This window comes from Pituophis catenifer, unplaced genomic scaffold, assembly GCF_029215685.1.
Source record: "Pituophis catenifer annectens isolate HBS135680 unplaced genomic scaffold, rPitCat1.0.hap2 SCAF_1, whole genome shotgun sequence".
In the NCBI taxonomy this organism is placed as follows: domain Eukaryota; kingdom Metazoa; phylum Chordata; class Lepidosauria; order Squamata; family Colubridae; genus Pituophis; species Pituophis catenifer.
In genome coordinates, this window is record NW_027256881.1 from 205,085,057 (window position 1) to 205,098,145 (window position 13,089).

Below are 13,089 nucleotides of genomic sequence, written 5' to 3' on the forward strand. Positions count from 1 at the left end.
TGTAAATTCAAAATAAGCTTTTTTCCCAGTTCAGTGCAAAATGTAGCTCTGTTGGATTGCAGTCCCACCAGGAGGATCAAGCTAAGTGTGGTTGATCTTAGTATCAGAAGTATAGGTCCCCTATCTTTAATTATTATTTTATTTTGTAGGTTGAAGGACAGTTCTCTTTAAGGTGTTTTCTTGTTTTTTTCTGGGGAAATGAAAAGAAAGTGGATCAAAGTTCATTGGGATAATATTAAGGCAGAGTAGCTCAGAGGTTAATATTGTCCTCCTGTGGAATTTTTCAGTGCCTCTGGAATCAGCTGCAGTACCCTGAGTGGGTCCATGAAATTTTTACTGTTGTCTTTTTAATTTTTTTTAATGCATTGAAGTAAAAGCCAGACAGCAGCTTCTTGTATTGTAGTATATTCACAAAAAGAGCAGTGGAAGCTTGGAACCAACTTCCGGCAGAGGTGTAGTGAGTCAGTCATAATTAACTGAGTTTGAAACATGCTTGGGATAAATGCATGTCTACTATCCAACAAAAATTAAACTTTAAATAAATAAATAAAAGCTCAAAAAGGAAAAAAAAAAATTCAAAGGGCAGCTAGAATTGATGAACCACTGGCTCTTTTTCTGCCACCAGTTTTCTGTGATTCTATATTCAGCTTATAACAACATACAAATAGTTATTTGGGTCTATAAATGGAAGTCCTCCATTGAACAGATTTTCCCAATTGATGCCTCCAGCTGTGTCTGTAACGATCTGTTCTTCATGTACAGAAGCACTGACTGAATCACTGCCAAAAGATGGCTGTGTCTCGCAAAGTCTGGGAAGGGTTTTGATATGAACATTTGGAAAGCATGTCAAACCCGATTGCATCGCAGGCTGTATCGGGATGTTCTTGCCTTTGCGGAGCCGGGGTGGGCGTGGCGTGCTCGGGCCATATCCAGGCCACAGGCTGCCAGTTTGACATGCCTGGTGTAGGGTGTCCTCCAGTCAGAGGCCATACTGGTAGAATATTACTGGAAGATCAAAGCTGAGGAAACTAATAGTAATGTGCACCTGAGAAGCCCCATTTGCTCAAGGCTGTTCATCCTCAGAGCAGGAAGGACAGGCCCATTCCTTCCCCCCCCTTCCGTTTTTTCCTGGGTTTTAATCTTTTAGTGTAATGAAGAAACCTTGGAAGCTTGAAAATTTTGCAACTGTGCTGTAAAGATTCAGTTGGGCTAATAAACAATGTGCTTTTGTGGGTTTTGGATTATTTTTCTCATGACCAAACAATTTGTATTTGAGAGAACTAATCACTTTCAGAATTAAACAAATCCAAATTTGTGAATTTTGAAATGCAGAAACATAATTATAAACCACCAGATAAAATAGGTTTTCTGTATTTCTTTTTTAAAGCTTGTATAACAAAGATACAAACTAATGGTAGACTTCATGGCAAGTAATTGTATGTGCTTGTTTGTGTATGCGCATACACATGCTCACTGCCAGATATTTCCTAAGATTAAATTGCCGTATTTATATTTCTAAAATAAAATACCTAGCTGATCTGAACATTTCCTCCTGAAACTTGTCCCTTATTGTCTCTTATTTTAATAATAGTTGTACACGACCAATTCTTAATGGGATCAAAATGAAGAAATGGAATGTTGGATTAGAACATGAACCCCAGATATCCTGAATATTTCTGCAATTAAAATATATAGTGCAAAATGATGCTATTTATTTGGGGAGGGGGATGCCTTGTATCCACAAAACCACAATTGAAAGACTCTTTAACACTCTCTCATAAGTATCTCAGAAGACTCTCAACGGTTAACTATAGCCATAAAGGGAACAGTGCGATAAAATTTAAAACATAAAAATCAAATAGCAGCAGTACAATAACTCCCATCAACAGTATTGATGGCATCCTTTCATCCTCTTAGACTCTTCATAACAGTTCAGTTTTTTAAAAAAAACTTATAGAAAGGCCAGGTTGGGAACTAGTCAGATTTCCAGAGGGTGACTCTTTCATAATGTAAGCATACTGAAGAAGTCGTGCCTGTGAGACACAGGGCCACCCCTCCTCTTGAGAACCAGAGAACCAGTAGTTTCTCCCAGGTTGGATAATTCACAGAGATTGAATTTGGTTTTGCAAAGTATCTTGGTACCAAGATAAAACCAAGGGTTTTATAAGTTAAAACTATTGTTTTGAATTGTACCCAAAAACTGATCAGTGCCAGTGCTACAGCTTATACTGACGTACATGAACCAAGAACAGTAGTGCTGAATAGAGGACCGCTTGCAGCTTCAAAGTCATCTTCAGAGGTAGCCCTACTTACGGTACCATGGAGTAATCTAAACAAGTGCTGATTCAGGCGAGGTCCTCTCATTTCAAAGAGGACCCCAAAAGTGGGCAAAAATCCTCATGGCTACCATCTGCACCTGCTATCCATCAGTAGCCATAAGTACAGAGGACACCCTACCCCAAATCAGAGACTTGTATTTTTGGATTATTGCCATTCCACCAAGAAGCAACACCAGAATTATCCAAGGGCCTTGATGATATATCGCACAGTAGTTGCCAGTAAAATACTTGCTTTGTTATAGTCAGTTGTGATCAACCTATTCTGGACTTCAGACTTGTTCTTTTGGGGAAGAGCACAATTAATCTTACACTGACTTCATCCTTTTCTTATAAAATTACTGTCCCACCCATTCAGCATCTTCTGAATCCATGCTAGCTAGTTTGGGTCTAGATAGCTAGTGCCAAATATGTGAAAGTATAAAGAAATGCTAAGTTTTTCCTTTCTCCAAATCTGTAATAGTTTTGCTGCTTTGCCATATGTATGATTTGTTTTCTGTAGATGTACATGTTTACAGAGTCAAACTTTTTTCTAGTCCGCAGGGAGACCTAGTTGATTTAATGCTTTGGTTGTATTGTGCTCTTAGGATTTCATTTCACAATATCGGTGAGATGTCACAAAAGCTTCCAATTGGCAAAGTTTAATCCCTTGGTAACAATATGTGAACTTTGTATTGCTAATGAACATCTTAAATCTATATTGGTGCAATATAACGTATCCCTTGTGTTTTCGGTTACAGGTATAGTGGAAGACTACAAACCTCCATTTTATGATGTCGTTCCTAACGATCCTAGTTTTGAAGACATGAGAAAAGTAGTTTGTGTGGATCAGCAGAGGCCAAATATTCCCAACAGATGGTTTTCAGACCCTGTAAGTGCACTTGCTGAAATAGGTTGATATATTTTCTACTCGATCATCTGTTAAGAATTGTTAAAACCATCTGCTGTTTAGACTATAGGCCAAACTAGATGTGGCAGCAGTAATTACATTTGTTTAATCATCCATCTTTCCCATTCATAATACAGCAGGAGTTGGCCATATTTCTACAATAAAATAGGCATGTGGGCAAAGGAGCTGAACCTCTCGCCCCCGAAATCTATTCACCTGTAGCACTTTTACTTTGGTTTAGAGGCTATCTGGAATACGAGGGATTTGGGTGAAATTGCAAAGAATGTGGGGAAGTATTGGCTGCAGTTCTCACTTCTGGTACTTGCCAGTCTATTTATATTGAAATTGGCAAAAAAAAAGGATCCATATGAAAAATCATTGTAGAAACAATTGTTCTACTCATGATTAAGTGCTAGAAGAGAAAAATTTGCAAGCTTAATCATCTTTAAGAAAAATTGAAAAAAGCTTTTAGGGGTTCAAAAAAATCTGATTTTTTTAAAAAGAACATACATTGTTGCTTCTCCCAATATAAAATATCATTAACAAAGTCGAGATATAATCGGCAGAGACCTATAGCCTATCATAGCCTAGGACTCCATAATAGTTTTACCCTAAATATTTACAAATTCTAGAGTGGAAACAGAATATTCCTATCTAAGATCAGGGAGGGGGCTTTCCATTGAGGGGCCATGCAGAGCGAAATGAAGGCATAATCCATTGGGCAGAAGACAGGAGAAAGATCTTGATCGGGTGAAAACCATCCTGGACTCAATTTGTCAACCAAAGATAAAGCTGTTATAAAAACCTTGAACTTCTTGGTCCAACCACCAGTTGTCCTGAGGCCACAGAACCAAAGGAAGTATGCTTTACAGCAATCAAGGGCTATTCAGTTATATGACCTTCTGGCTTCTGTATATCTGTGTGCAATTCTTCCCGTTTTGCATCTTCTCTTCCTAGCAGTGACCTCTTTTCTCCTTCCCCATAGCATTAAGACAAATGTTTTTAGAAGCTCTTTGGAGAGGACATTTGATACTCGGGGATAGCTGAAGGCGCCGTTATTGCTTCTTTGCTTTAAATATTGAAGCAATGTTTTAAATTAAAAAAGTTATTCACCAGTACTGTAGATAGAAAATGTGGAAGATCAAAAAAAAAAAAAGAAACAAACAAGCTTTTAGGCTGGTACTGAACCAAAAAGGTCACTTGTAAAGTTCTCAACAGGTTTGAATTATTTTTCCATAGGGCAAACAGATCAGGCCACTTAGTGGTCTTCTAAAAAGAGCAAGAGAGTGCTCTTGATCTTCCTGATTGTACCTTCCAGTTCAATATAAACTTGGGGGGAAATAACTGCTTTTTAATATTTTTCCATTTTATATTTTCATCATGTCTTATAGTGGGATTGGGCTGTACTAAATGAAGCGAATTGAATTGAATTGAATTGAATTGAATTGAATTGACCAAGTGTGATTAGACACACAAGGAATTAGAAACAGCCACGAGCCACCACTGATTCATTTGTGTGTGTGAATTAGCTTCAGTGTCGAAACTGGTTAAATGTCGCAGTGTGGATCAGACCTTTGTTTATAGAAATGAATACTAAGCATACAAAATTACAATAGTTTAAGCCTCAAACTGTGGTTTGAGGCCACTGTTTTTCTGTATATTGTTTGGTCAGCAATTATTTTCCATGCTGCAAACAAAATAGTGATAATCAATGTGAGTTGGAGTAGTGCCATCAAAATATTCTTCTCTGAATATATATTTCTGTTCTTACCTTTTCAGACATTAACTTCACTTGCTAAGCTCATGAAAGAATGCTGGTACCACAATCCATCGGCAAGATTAACAGCTTTGCGTATCAAAAAGACGTTGACCAAAATTGACAATTCCTTGGACAAGCTCAAATCTGACTGCTGATAAAAAAAAAAAAAAGCCACAATGCTGGCAGACGCAAAGAAGGACATACAACTTGCTGGGATTTGGTTCCAAGTGGCTTCAGGCATCGGCACAGTTGTATACCCAAACCAGCCATTTGAGAGGAAACAAAGCCATGCAAATCTTAATTAGCGCCTGCCATGGCATTTTTGCAAATGGCCAATCATTAAAGACTTCAAGCTGGATCTCTGGTGGCCTATGGAAGAAAAAGACAAAGGAGTCCTAAGACAAAATCGGGGCATTAGAACCACGGCTTTTAATTTTTTTTTTTTAATTCAGAAAAAAAAAAGAGTCTGTTTGATGCTCCCAACTTTGACACATGGAACTGGACAATTTCAATCCACAACTTTGCCTGCGTGTCTCTTCTTCGTTGCACTAAGGGATTCCTTGCATTCCTTCCTTGCACTGTTACAGTTTAATTTTAAGGAACTGACTTGCCAAAAATAGGATTGGCTTTGTATACCTTGATCTATGTTTTTTTGGATATTAGGAAATCAGTTTGGGCAACAACCCATAACTGACTCTTCTCCTCTTTCTCTTTTTATTTTGTTAAGCTGCATTTTACATATGTTTACAGTAAGGCTGGAACACTAGGAATTGTTGATGAGGAAACATGCAGATTTTATTTATTACTGGTGCATTTAACAGTTTTTAAAAAACAGAGAAAAATGCATACAGTTAAAGTTTATTTTTATGTAGCTTCTATCACTTACAGTCTCTTTTTCGTAATATCATATAATCGGAATTGGTTCTGTTTTTTCCCGTTGAATCGTTTAGACATTTTAATCACATTTTAAGTGCTTCACATTTTATATGTGTATGGTCTGTAACATATATTTTCAGTTCAAAATATGCAAAACATTTATATATAAATATATATAAATATAAATATATATCTAAATATAAAGCCATTACTCAAATTATGTCACATCTAGTACCTTATTGATTTAGAAGAACAGATTAGCAAAGCAAAAAAGCAAACAATAGTTCATCAGAAAGTGCTGCTTCCTCCCTCCCCCAATTTATACATAATGAGCATTTAAATGTGGCAAGGAAGAAATTGTTTTAATTTGCTTTTTTTCTCCCTATTAAGTAACTGCTTGTATAAATGAAAGATAATATTTCCCAGTGAAATGAAAGGGAAGTATTCTGCTAGTGCCTCCTGGGCTTAAGGTGAAGGTGGTGTACTTAAATTGAAGCATCACCAACATACATATCTGTGGGTGATTCCCATCCTGGACTGAGCTGTGCTGGAAAATCTGCCATCATACATTTTGGCCTATGTGATGGAAGAGACATCTCTTGAGGTTTGGCATGCTGGAACTGTCCCTCAGACAGAATATTCATTCTGGAGCTGTGACCTCATAATGGCATGTGATGTATAGATAAAACATGATGTCTTCTGGCTGCTTTTTTTGATATCAAGTTTCCCAAGTAAACAACTTTGATTCTAGTGCCTTGCTTTGTACTATAGTTACTCTCCTTTGAAGCTTTCCAAGCAAAAAAACTTGGAATGCTGACCTTCGAACATTAAACCAGGACAATGTCTGGAAAAAGGCTGAATGGACTTGGTTTAAATTGAGAGCGTTAAAAATAAAATAAAATAAAAAAATAGGACAGGACAATTGAGGTTTCCATTATCTCCTATCCTCTTTTATATACTTCAATAACAATTATTTGGGGGATGTATACAAGGTTTGGTTTGGACAACTATATGCTCAGTGAAATACTACTGCTTTTACTAAATGGAGACATCACTATCATTCATATAGTATTGGATAGACATACCGTGATTTGTTAGGATTTATTCGCATCCCCTATGCAATTCAGATTTTCAAATGTTATTTTTGCGGTGCAGAATTTTGCCAGGTGATCTCAAAAGTAGCATTTGAATTGATTGTAGATAGGAACTAATTCCCCACCTCAAAAATTCCCTGCTTGCAGAAAAGTAGTTCAATCATTTCTTCCTCATATTTAACACCAGAAACTACATAAAAGGGCAATTTACAGTATTTTTCAGAGTATAAGACACACTTCCCCCTCCCCCCAAAAGTGGGTGGAAATGTCTGCGTCTTATACAGCGAATGTTGCCGAAGCCCCACCCACCCGCCGGCCTCTGCCTCCCAGCAATTTGCCTCCTTGCAGCAAACATCAAATAGCGTGGTCAGCTTCAGCACAACCTGATTTAGTACGAGCAGCTGATTGGCGGTTGGATCTGCCTCCTGGTATAACTCCTATCAGCTGTTCCAGGCTGCGGGGATCCTGGTGGTGCAGTGGACTAAACTACTGTTAAAGTAGTATTTAGCTGCCAGCTGCCTGCAATTACTGCGAGTTCAATTCTCAACAGGCTCAAGGTTGACTCAGCCTTCCATCCTTCCGAGGTAGGTAAAATGACCCTGTTTGTGGGGGCAATAAACTGGCTTTGTATAAAATAGAACACTGCTTGGGGGGGGGGAAGCCCTACTAAGCAGGTATATACAAAAGTATGAAGGCTATTGCTTAAAAGCATTGTAAGCTGCCCTGAGTCTCTGGAGAAGGGCGGCATATAAATCAAACAAACAAATAAATAAATAGGAGGTATTCCTGGGTACTTACGGGACCGCCTTCTGCCACCGATAGCCTCCCACCAGCCAGTACGCTCCCATAGAGAGTGACTCCTCAGGGTGCTGTCGGCCAGACAATGTCGGCTGGTGACCCCCAGGGGGAGGGCTTTCTCTGTGGCACCACCTGTCCTCTGGAACGACCTGCCCCTGGAGATACGTAGGATCCCAGATCTCCGTGCTTTTCGCCGTGCCCTTAAAATTTTTTTATTTCATCAAGCCGAGCTGGCTTAATCCCTCCCCCCTTAGACATTTTTAATTGTTAATTGATTTTAGTTGGGGTGTTTTAAATTTATTGGGCCAAAATTTGTTTAATTCTTTTAAAAAAAAATTTAAATTTTGTATGTGATGTTTTTATTCTTGGCTGTTCACCGCCCTGAGTCCAGTGGGAGAAGGGCGGTATAAAAATCTTATAAAATAAAATAAATAAATAATATTCCGGGAGGCAGATCCAAATGCCAATCAGCTGCTCGTGCTAAATCAGTCTGTGCTTAATCTGACCATGCTGTTTGCTGCAAGGAGGCAAATTGCTTGGAGGCAGAGGCAGGTTTTTTTTTCTTGTTTTCCTCCCCAAAAGCTAGGTGCACTTTATACTAGCGTCTTATAGTCTGAAAAATACGGTATATGTAAGTAAAGAGTAATGCTGGAAAGGACCCATAAAAATGGTGTTTGATGTCCTACTTCTTAAGCTTTCTATAGTTTGATAAGCAGCTTGGTATTTTCTACGAGAGTTGTAACTTGTCCAATTAACTTTCACTTGTTAAAATGCTTGGTGACAACCCAAATGAAAAAGAAATGAGAAATTACTAATTTTTAACAAACTCCATTTAATAATGATGAACTTTTCCATGAGGACTGGTTATCCAGCTAATAAATACTCATCCTTTGACTTCTTGTATGGCTATTTCACAATACTTAACAGACTGGTGAGGTTTGGTGCATCCATTATTTCTGACTTGCAACTTCACTTTAATACTTTTTAATACACAAATTACTCTTGGATTTTTTTTTGAAGTACTCCTATAATGAAGAGGATTACAATGCAGGTGGCACACTTACATAAATGTGGAAAATACCTTGCTGCAGAAAAAAATAGGTTTGAATTATATATCTGGAATGGAGGTATACAATACATTTCACATTCGAAACATTTTAAGGTGGAAATACCCGCAGAGTATTTTCCCAGATTGCTTTGCAGAAGGAAAACATTCTCAGGGAAAATTAAGTAGTTGCCCAAAACTTTCCAAAGCAAATAGACTGGTGTGTCTCTCATAGGGGAAATTAATATGTCATTATTTTCAAGCTGCCAAGCAAGCATGTCATTCTAGGCACCAAATTCCAAAGTTGAATCCCTAAGCAGGCTGGAGTACATATGTGTGGCTCTTAGAAGAAATTCATGGAAAACTACTTGCAAACAATACAAATACATCATTTTAAGAACCCTGTTTGACGTATACAGAGGAGGAGGAGGAGTGACTTCTGGGTCTTTAGGTTGATTGCCCTAGCAGGTTAACGTACAATAAGTGATACAATGCAAGTTAGTTTGAGAATTCTGGTTTCCATTTCACAATTATGGTATTTAAAAAAATTAAAAGTTCTCTTTTTCTCTGTCGCTGGAGATTTTCAGCAAAACATTAAACAACAATTTGCCTCAGGTGGTATAAATTCTCCTGCTTAGGGCAGGAACGTGGATTAGAAGATCTCCGAGATCCCTTCAAGCCCTATGATTCTATTCAATTCTTTTCAAGCCGTGAAGAATGACTGGCATAATGGTGCTACATTTTTCAGGAAAATACACAAAGTTGCATTTCTATGCAATATGGCTTGCTTTACCAACCTGGTGCTGTTCCACTGCCTTGAACTACCTTTCATTTATTTATTAATCAAATTTATACAGGCACCCACCTGATAGAAAGCCTATAGTGATTCTGGCTGGCGTACAACAATAAATATAAAGCAATTATTACCTAAAATGGTTATAGGCAATTACTGTATTTTTCAGAGTATAAGATGCACTTCCCCCCCTAAAAGTGGGTGAAATTTTTGGTGCATCTTATACAGCAAATGTTGCAGCGGGTGTGTGTGTGTGCCGATGAGCTGTTCTAGAATGGGCCGCGATGGTGGCAAACAGGCTGCACTGAACAGGCTGCCCCGAATGGACCTTGGCAGCGAATGGGCAGGAACGGCAAATGGGTGGTGGCAGGCGGGCAGCAGCAGTGGTGAATGGGCTGCGGTGATAAGTGGGCCTGTAGCAAATGGGCTGCGGCAAATGGACCACGTGAATACTGGATGGATGCTGGGAGGCAGGATTTTTTTCCCTTGTTTTCCTCCCCAAAAAAGCTAGGTGTGTCGTATAGTCTGGAGCATTTTATACTCTGAAAAATACAGTATTTAAAAACATTAATAGCAATAGCAATAGCACAGCTTTACAGCCCTCTCTAAGCAATTTACAGATTGCCTCTAACAATCTGGGTCCTCATTTTACCCACCTCGAAAGGATGGAAGGCTGAGCCAACCTTGAGCCAGCGAGACCCGAACTGCCAAACTGCTGGCAGCCGTGATCAGCAGAAGTAGCCTGCAGTACTGCATTCTAACCACTGTGCCACCATTAAATACTATAGTTAAAAACTATAAAAGCAGAACTAAACAAGAATAATAGATGGTTAATAATAGAGCACCTTCACAGGTTCACTCATCCCCTGGGGACCTCAAGTCTGCTAACATAACCAGGTCTTGAAGGATCTTCAGAAGCTCGGGAGTGATGACGCTGACCACCTCTCTGGGGGCAGAGAAGATTCCACAAGTGGACTCCAAAGTATTTATTTATTTATTTATTAGTCGCATTTCTATGCCGCCCAACTCCCTAGGGACAGTAGAAAAGGCCTGCTAGCTAGGCCTGCCAAATCAGATCATTTTAACTTCTTCATCTAAATTTCTCAGCCGTTTTGTCACATTGTTGAAGAATGATGGGGCTGTAGGACAACATATTTGAAAACCCACAGATTGGAAAGCCTCATTTGACCTATGGAAGGCATCCTTGATTTAGCCTTTCCCAGAATTAGATGATAAGCAATGACATTTCTGTTTCATTGAATTTCTAGAGCAAAAAAAGTACAGTTATGCCAAGAAAAACATTTGATATTCCAAGGATCACTTTAAAATTATTAGAAAAACACAAATCATGCATATCCAGTAAAGTAACACAGAGCTAGCAATTTTATTTATTAACTACCGTATTTTTCGGAGTATAAGACCTTCCGGACTATAAGACGCACCTACCTTTTTGGGGGAGGAAAACAAGATATATACTAGTGCAGGGGTCACCAACCTTTCAGATCTCAGGGACCACTAAATTCATACCTTTAAATCCCGCGGACCACTAATATGACCTAACTAATGACCAGCTGGGTGGGCGTGGCTAGGTGACTGGGCATGGCCAACTCAATGTCACTCGTGTCGAGAAGCACCTGGCTGGCCTCTACTCCCTCCTCCCCTCCCAGCCACTCCTCCCCTCCCCACCCGGGCTCCTTAGGGCCCCAATAGGAAGCAGTTGTTAGAGCTAAGCAGCCACCACGACAAGTTAGCGAAACAGCTGGCTCAGTTCAATTTGGATCTGACTGAGAAGGAGGCTCAGCAGAAGCACCTCACTGAGGACTACAAGCATAGGCTTTCCAAGCATAGGGAACACCTGCGGGAGTGCAAGGTCAGGTACCGGCACCTGGAGGCACAGCAGGCTGAGATGATCAGCCAGTTCCAGGTCATGATGCAGCCCCACTGGAACGAGGCCCTCTGGCTCTTCACCACCAGCAACGCTTCCCTCCAGCCTTCGTCCAAAGCCCCATACCAGGAGGCTGAAGTAGACCCTGAGTCGGAATTTCTGCCCCCCTCCGACCCACACAAAAAGATCCTGAAGGGGGAGACTCTCTGCAGCAACACAAGGATTCATTGCATGTATCTGTCCCAGTGGTAATTTGAGGACTCCTGATTTAGTGCAATATAAAAAATGCAAATACTTTTTCTGTGCACCACCAAAATTTTCTCGAGGACCACCAGTGGTCCACGGACCACCAGTTGGTGACCACTGCACTAGTGCATGGATATGGGAAATAATATGAAATTTTACTAGTTTGGAACGGTTTTAAGTTTTTTTCTTTGCATAGATTGGTATTGTAATCAGAATCAGTAAGTTATTCAGCACGCAATCTGTTAGATGTAAAGCTTTTTCCCTCCTTTCTTTATTTTCCTTCAGGTAACATTTTAATCAAGTTAGTGAAATGCTTTTTAAATTCCAGCTAATTGTTGATTCTAGACAGAAATTTTACAACAAAAGGACACAAAGAAGAAAATAAATACACTAAAAAATAAAATAAAACACTCACAATAACTCTGCCTCTGCCTCTGCCTCAGTTGCCTTGCAGCCAGCAGCCTGCTTTAGTTTCATTTTTGTTTTCAGCACAGCCTGAAAATCTGCCTCCCAGCAATTTGCCTGCTTGCAGGAGGCCTGCGTGGTTTCTTCTGTGTATTTCCGTCTTTGAAATATTTATAGATGCCACTTCTTAATACCTTTTTTTTCTTTTTTCTTTTTCTTTAACCTTTTCCTTTTCTTCCACTTATTGCTTTCATTTCATTTCATTTCATTTTTCTTTTTTTCTTCCTTACTTACCGTATTTTTCGGATTATAAAACACACTTTTCTCCCTTCTAAAAGAGGCTGAAAATTTGGTTGCGTCTTATACTCCGAATGTAGCTTTTTCGAAGCTTTTTTTCAGCCCTAACGAGGCGCAAGTGAGTGAAGCAATCTCTATGGTTTGCCTGCTTTTCTCATTGCTTCTCTCTCCAAAGATCAGTTGTGCCTTAGAAGCTGTTTTTTATCTCCAAATGGGATAAAAACCAGCAAACTAATGTGCTGAAGCTGATCAGACTAAGGACGCTAGCCAGATGAATACCTGGTAGGCAGATTCCCCCCCACCCCCCGCCTATTTTCCTCCCCAAAAACTAAGCTGTGTCTTATATTCTGAAAAATACGGTAATTTGTATTCATCTATGTTTTCTTTTTCAAAGTTTAATTTTATACATACACTGTCACATACATACCAACATACATACATACTCCGGTCAACGTTCAAGCTCTCAACCATCCAGGTTACTACTAGCTTGCAACGCAGCCAAAGAGTTCATACAGATATTAACTTCTTTTTTTTCCCCCAGGACAGCACTACTTTAATTGACATGTTACAAGCCAACACAGGGACACTCAGACAGATTTAACACACCATGAGAGCGCCGACGTCTTATTTCCAGTCACAAGATCAGAATTTTAAAAAGCAGGAGCA

The 13,089-nt window shown here is 39.4% G+C and overlaps 1 protein-coding gene across 2 annotated transcripts in view; it reads left to right on the forward strand.

The window, feature by feature from the left end:
• Nucleotides 1-6,772, forward strand: part of ACVR1 (activin A receptor type 1) — a 195,973-nt gene extending 189,201 nt beyond the window's left edge. For both annotated transcript variants that reach the window (XM_070941436.1, XM_070941351.1), the window contains exons 10-11: nt 3,077-3,207; nt 5,005-6,772. In XM_070941436.1, the coding sequence (XP_070797537.1) occupies nt 3,077-3,207; nt 5,005-5,139 (266 nt within the window). In that variant the 3' untranslated portion in view covers nt 5,140-6,772. The remainder of the gene's footprint in view (nt 1-3,076; nt 3,208-5,004) is intronic.
• The last annotated feature ends 6,317 nt before the right edge of the window (nt 6,773-13,089 follow it).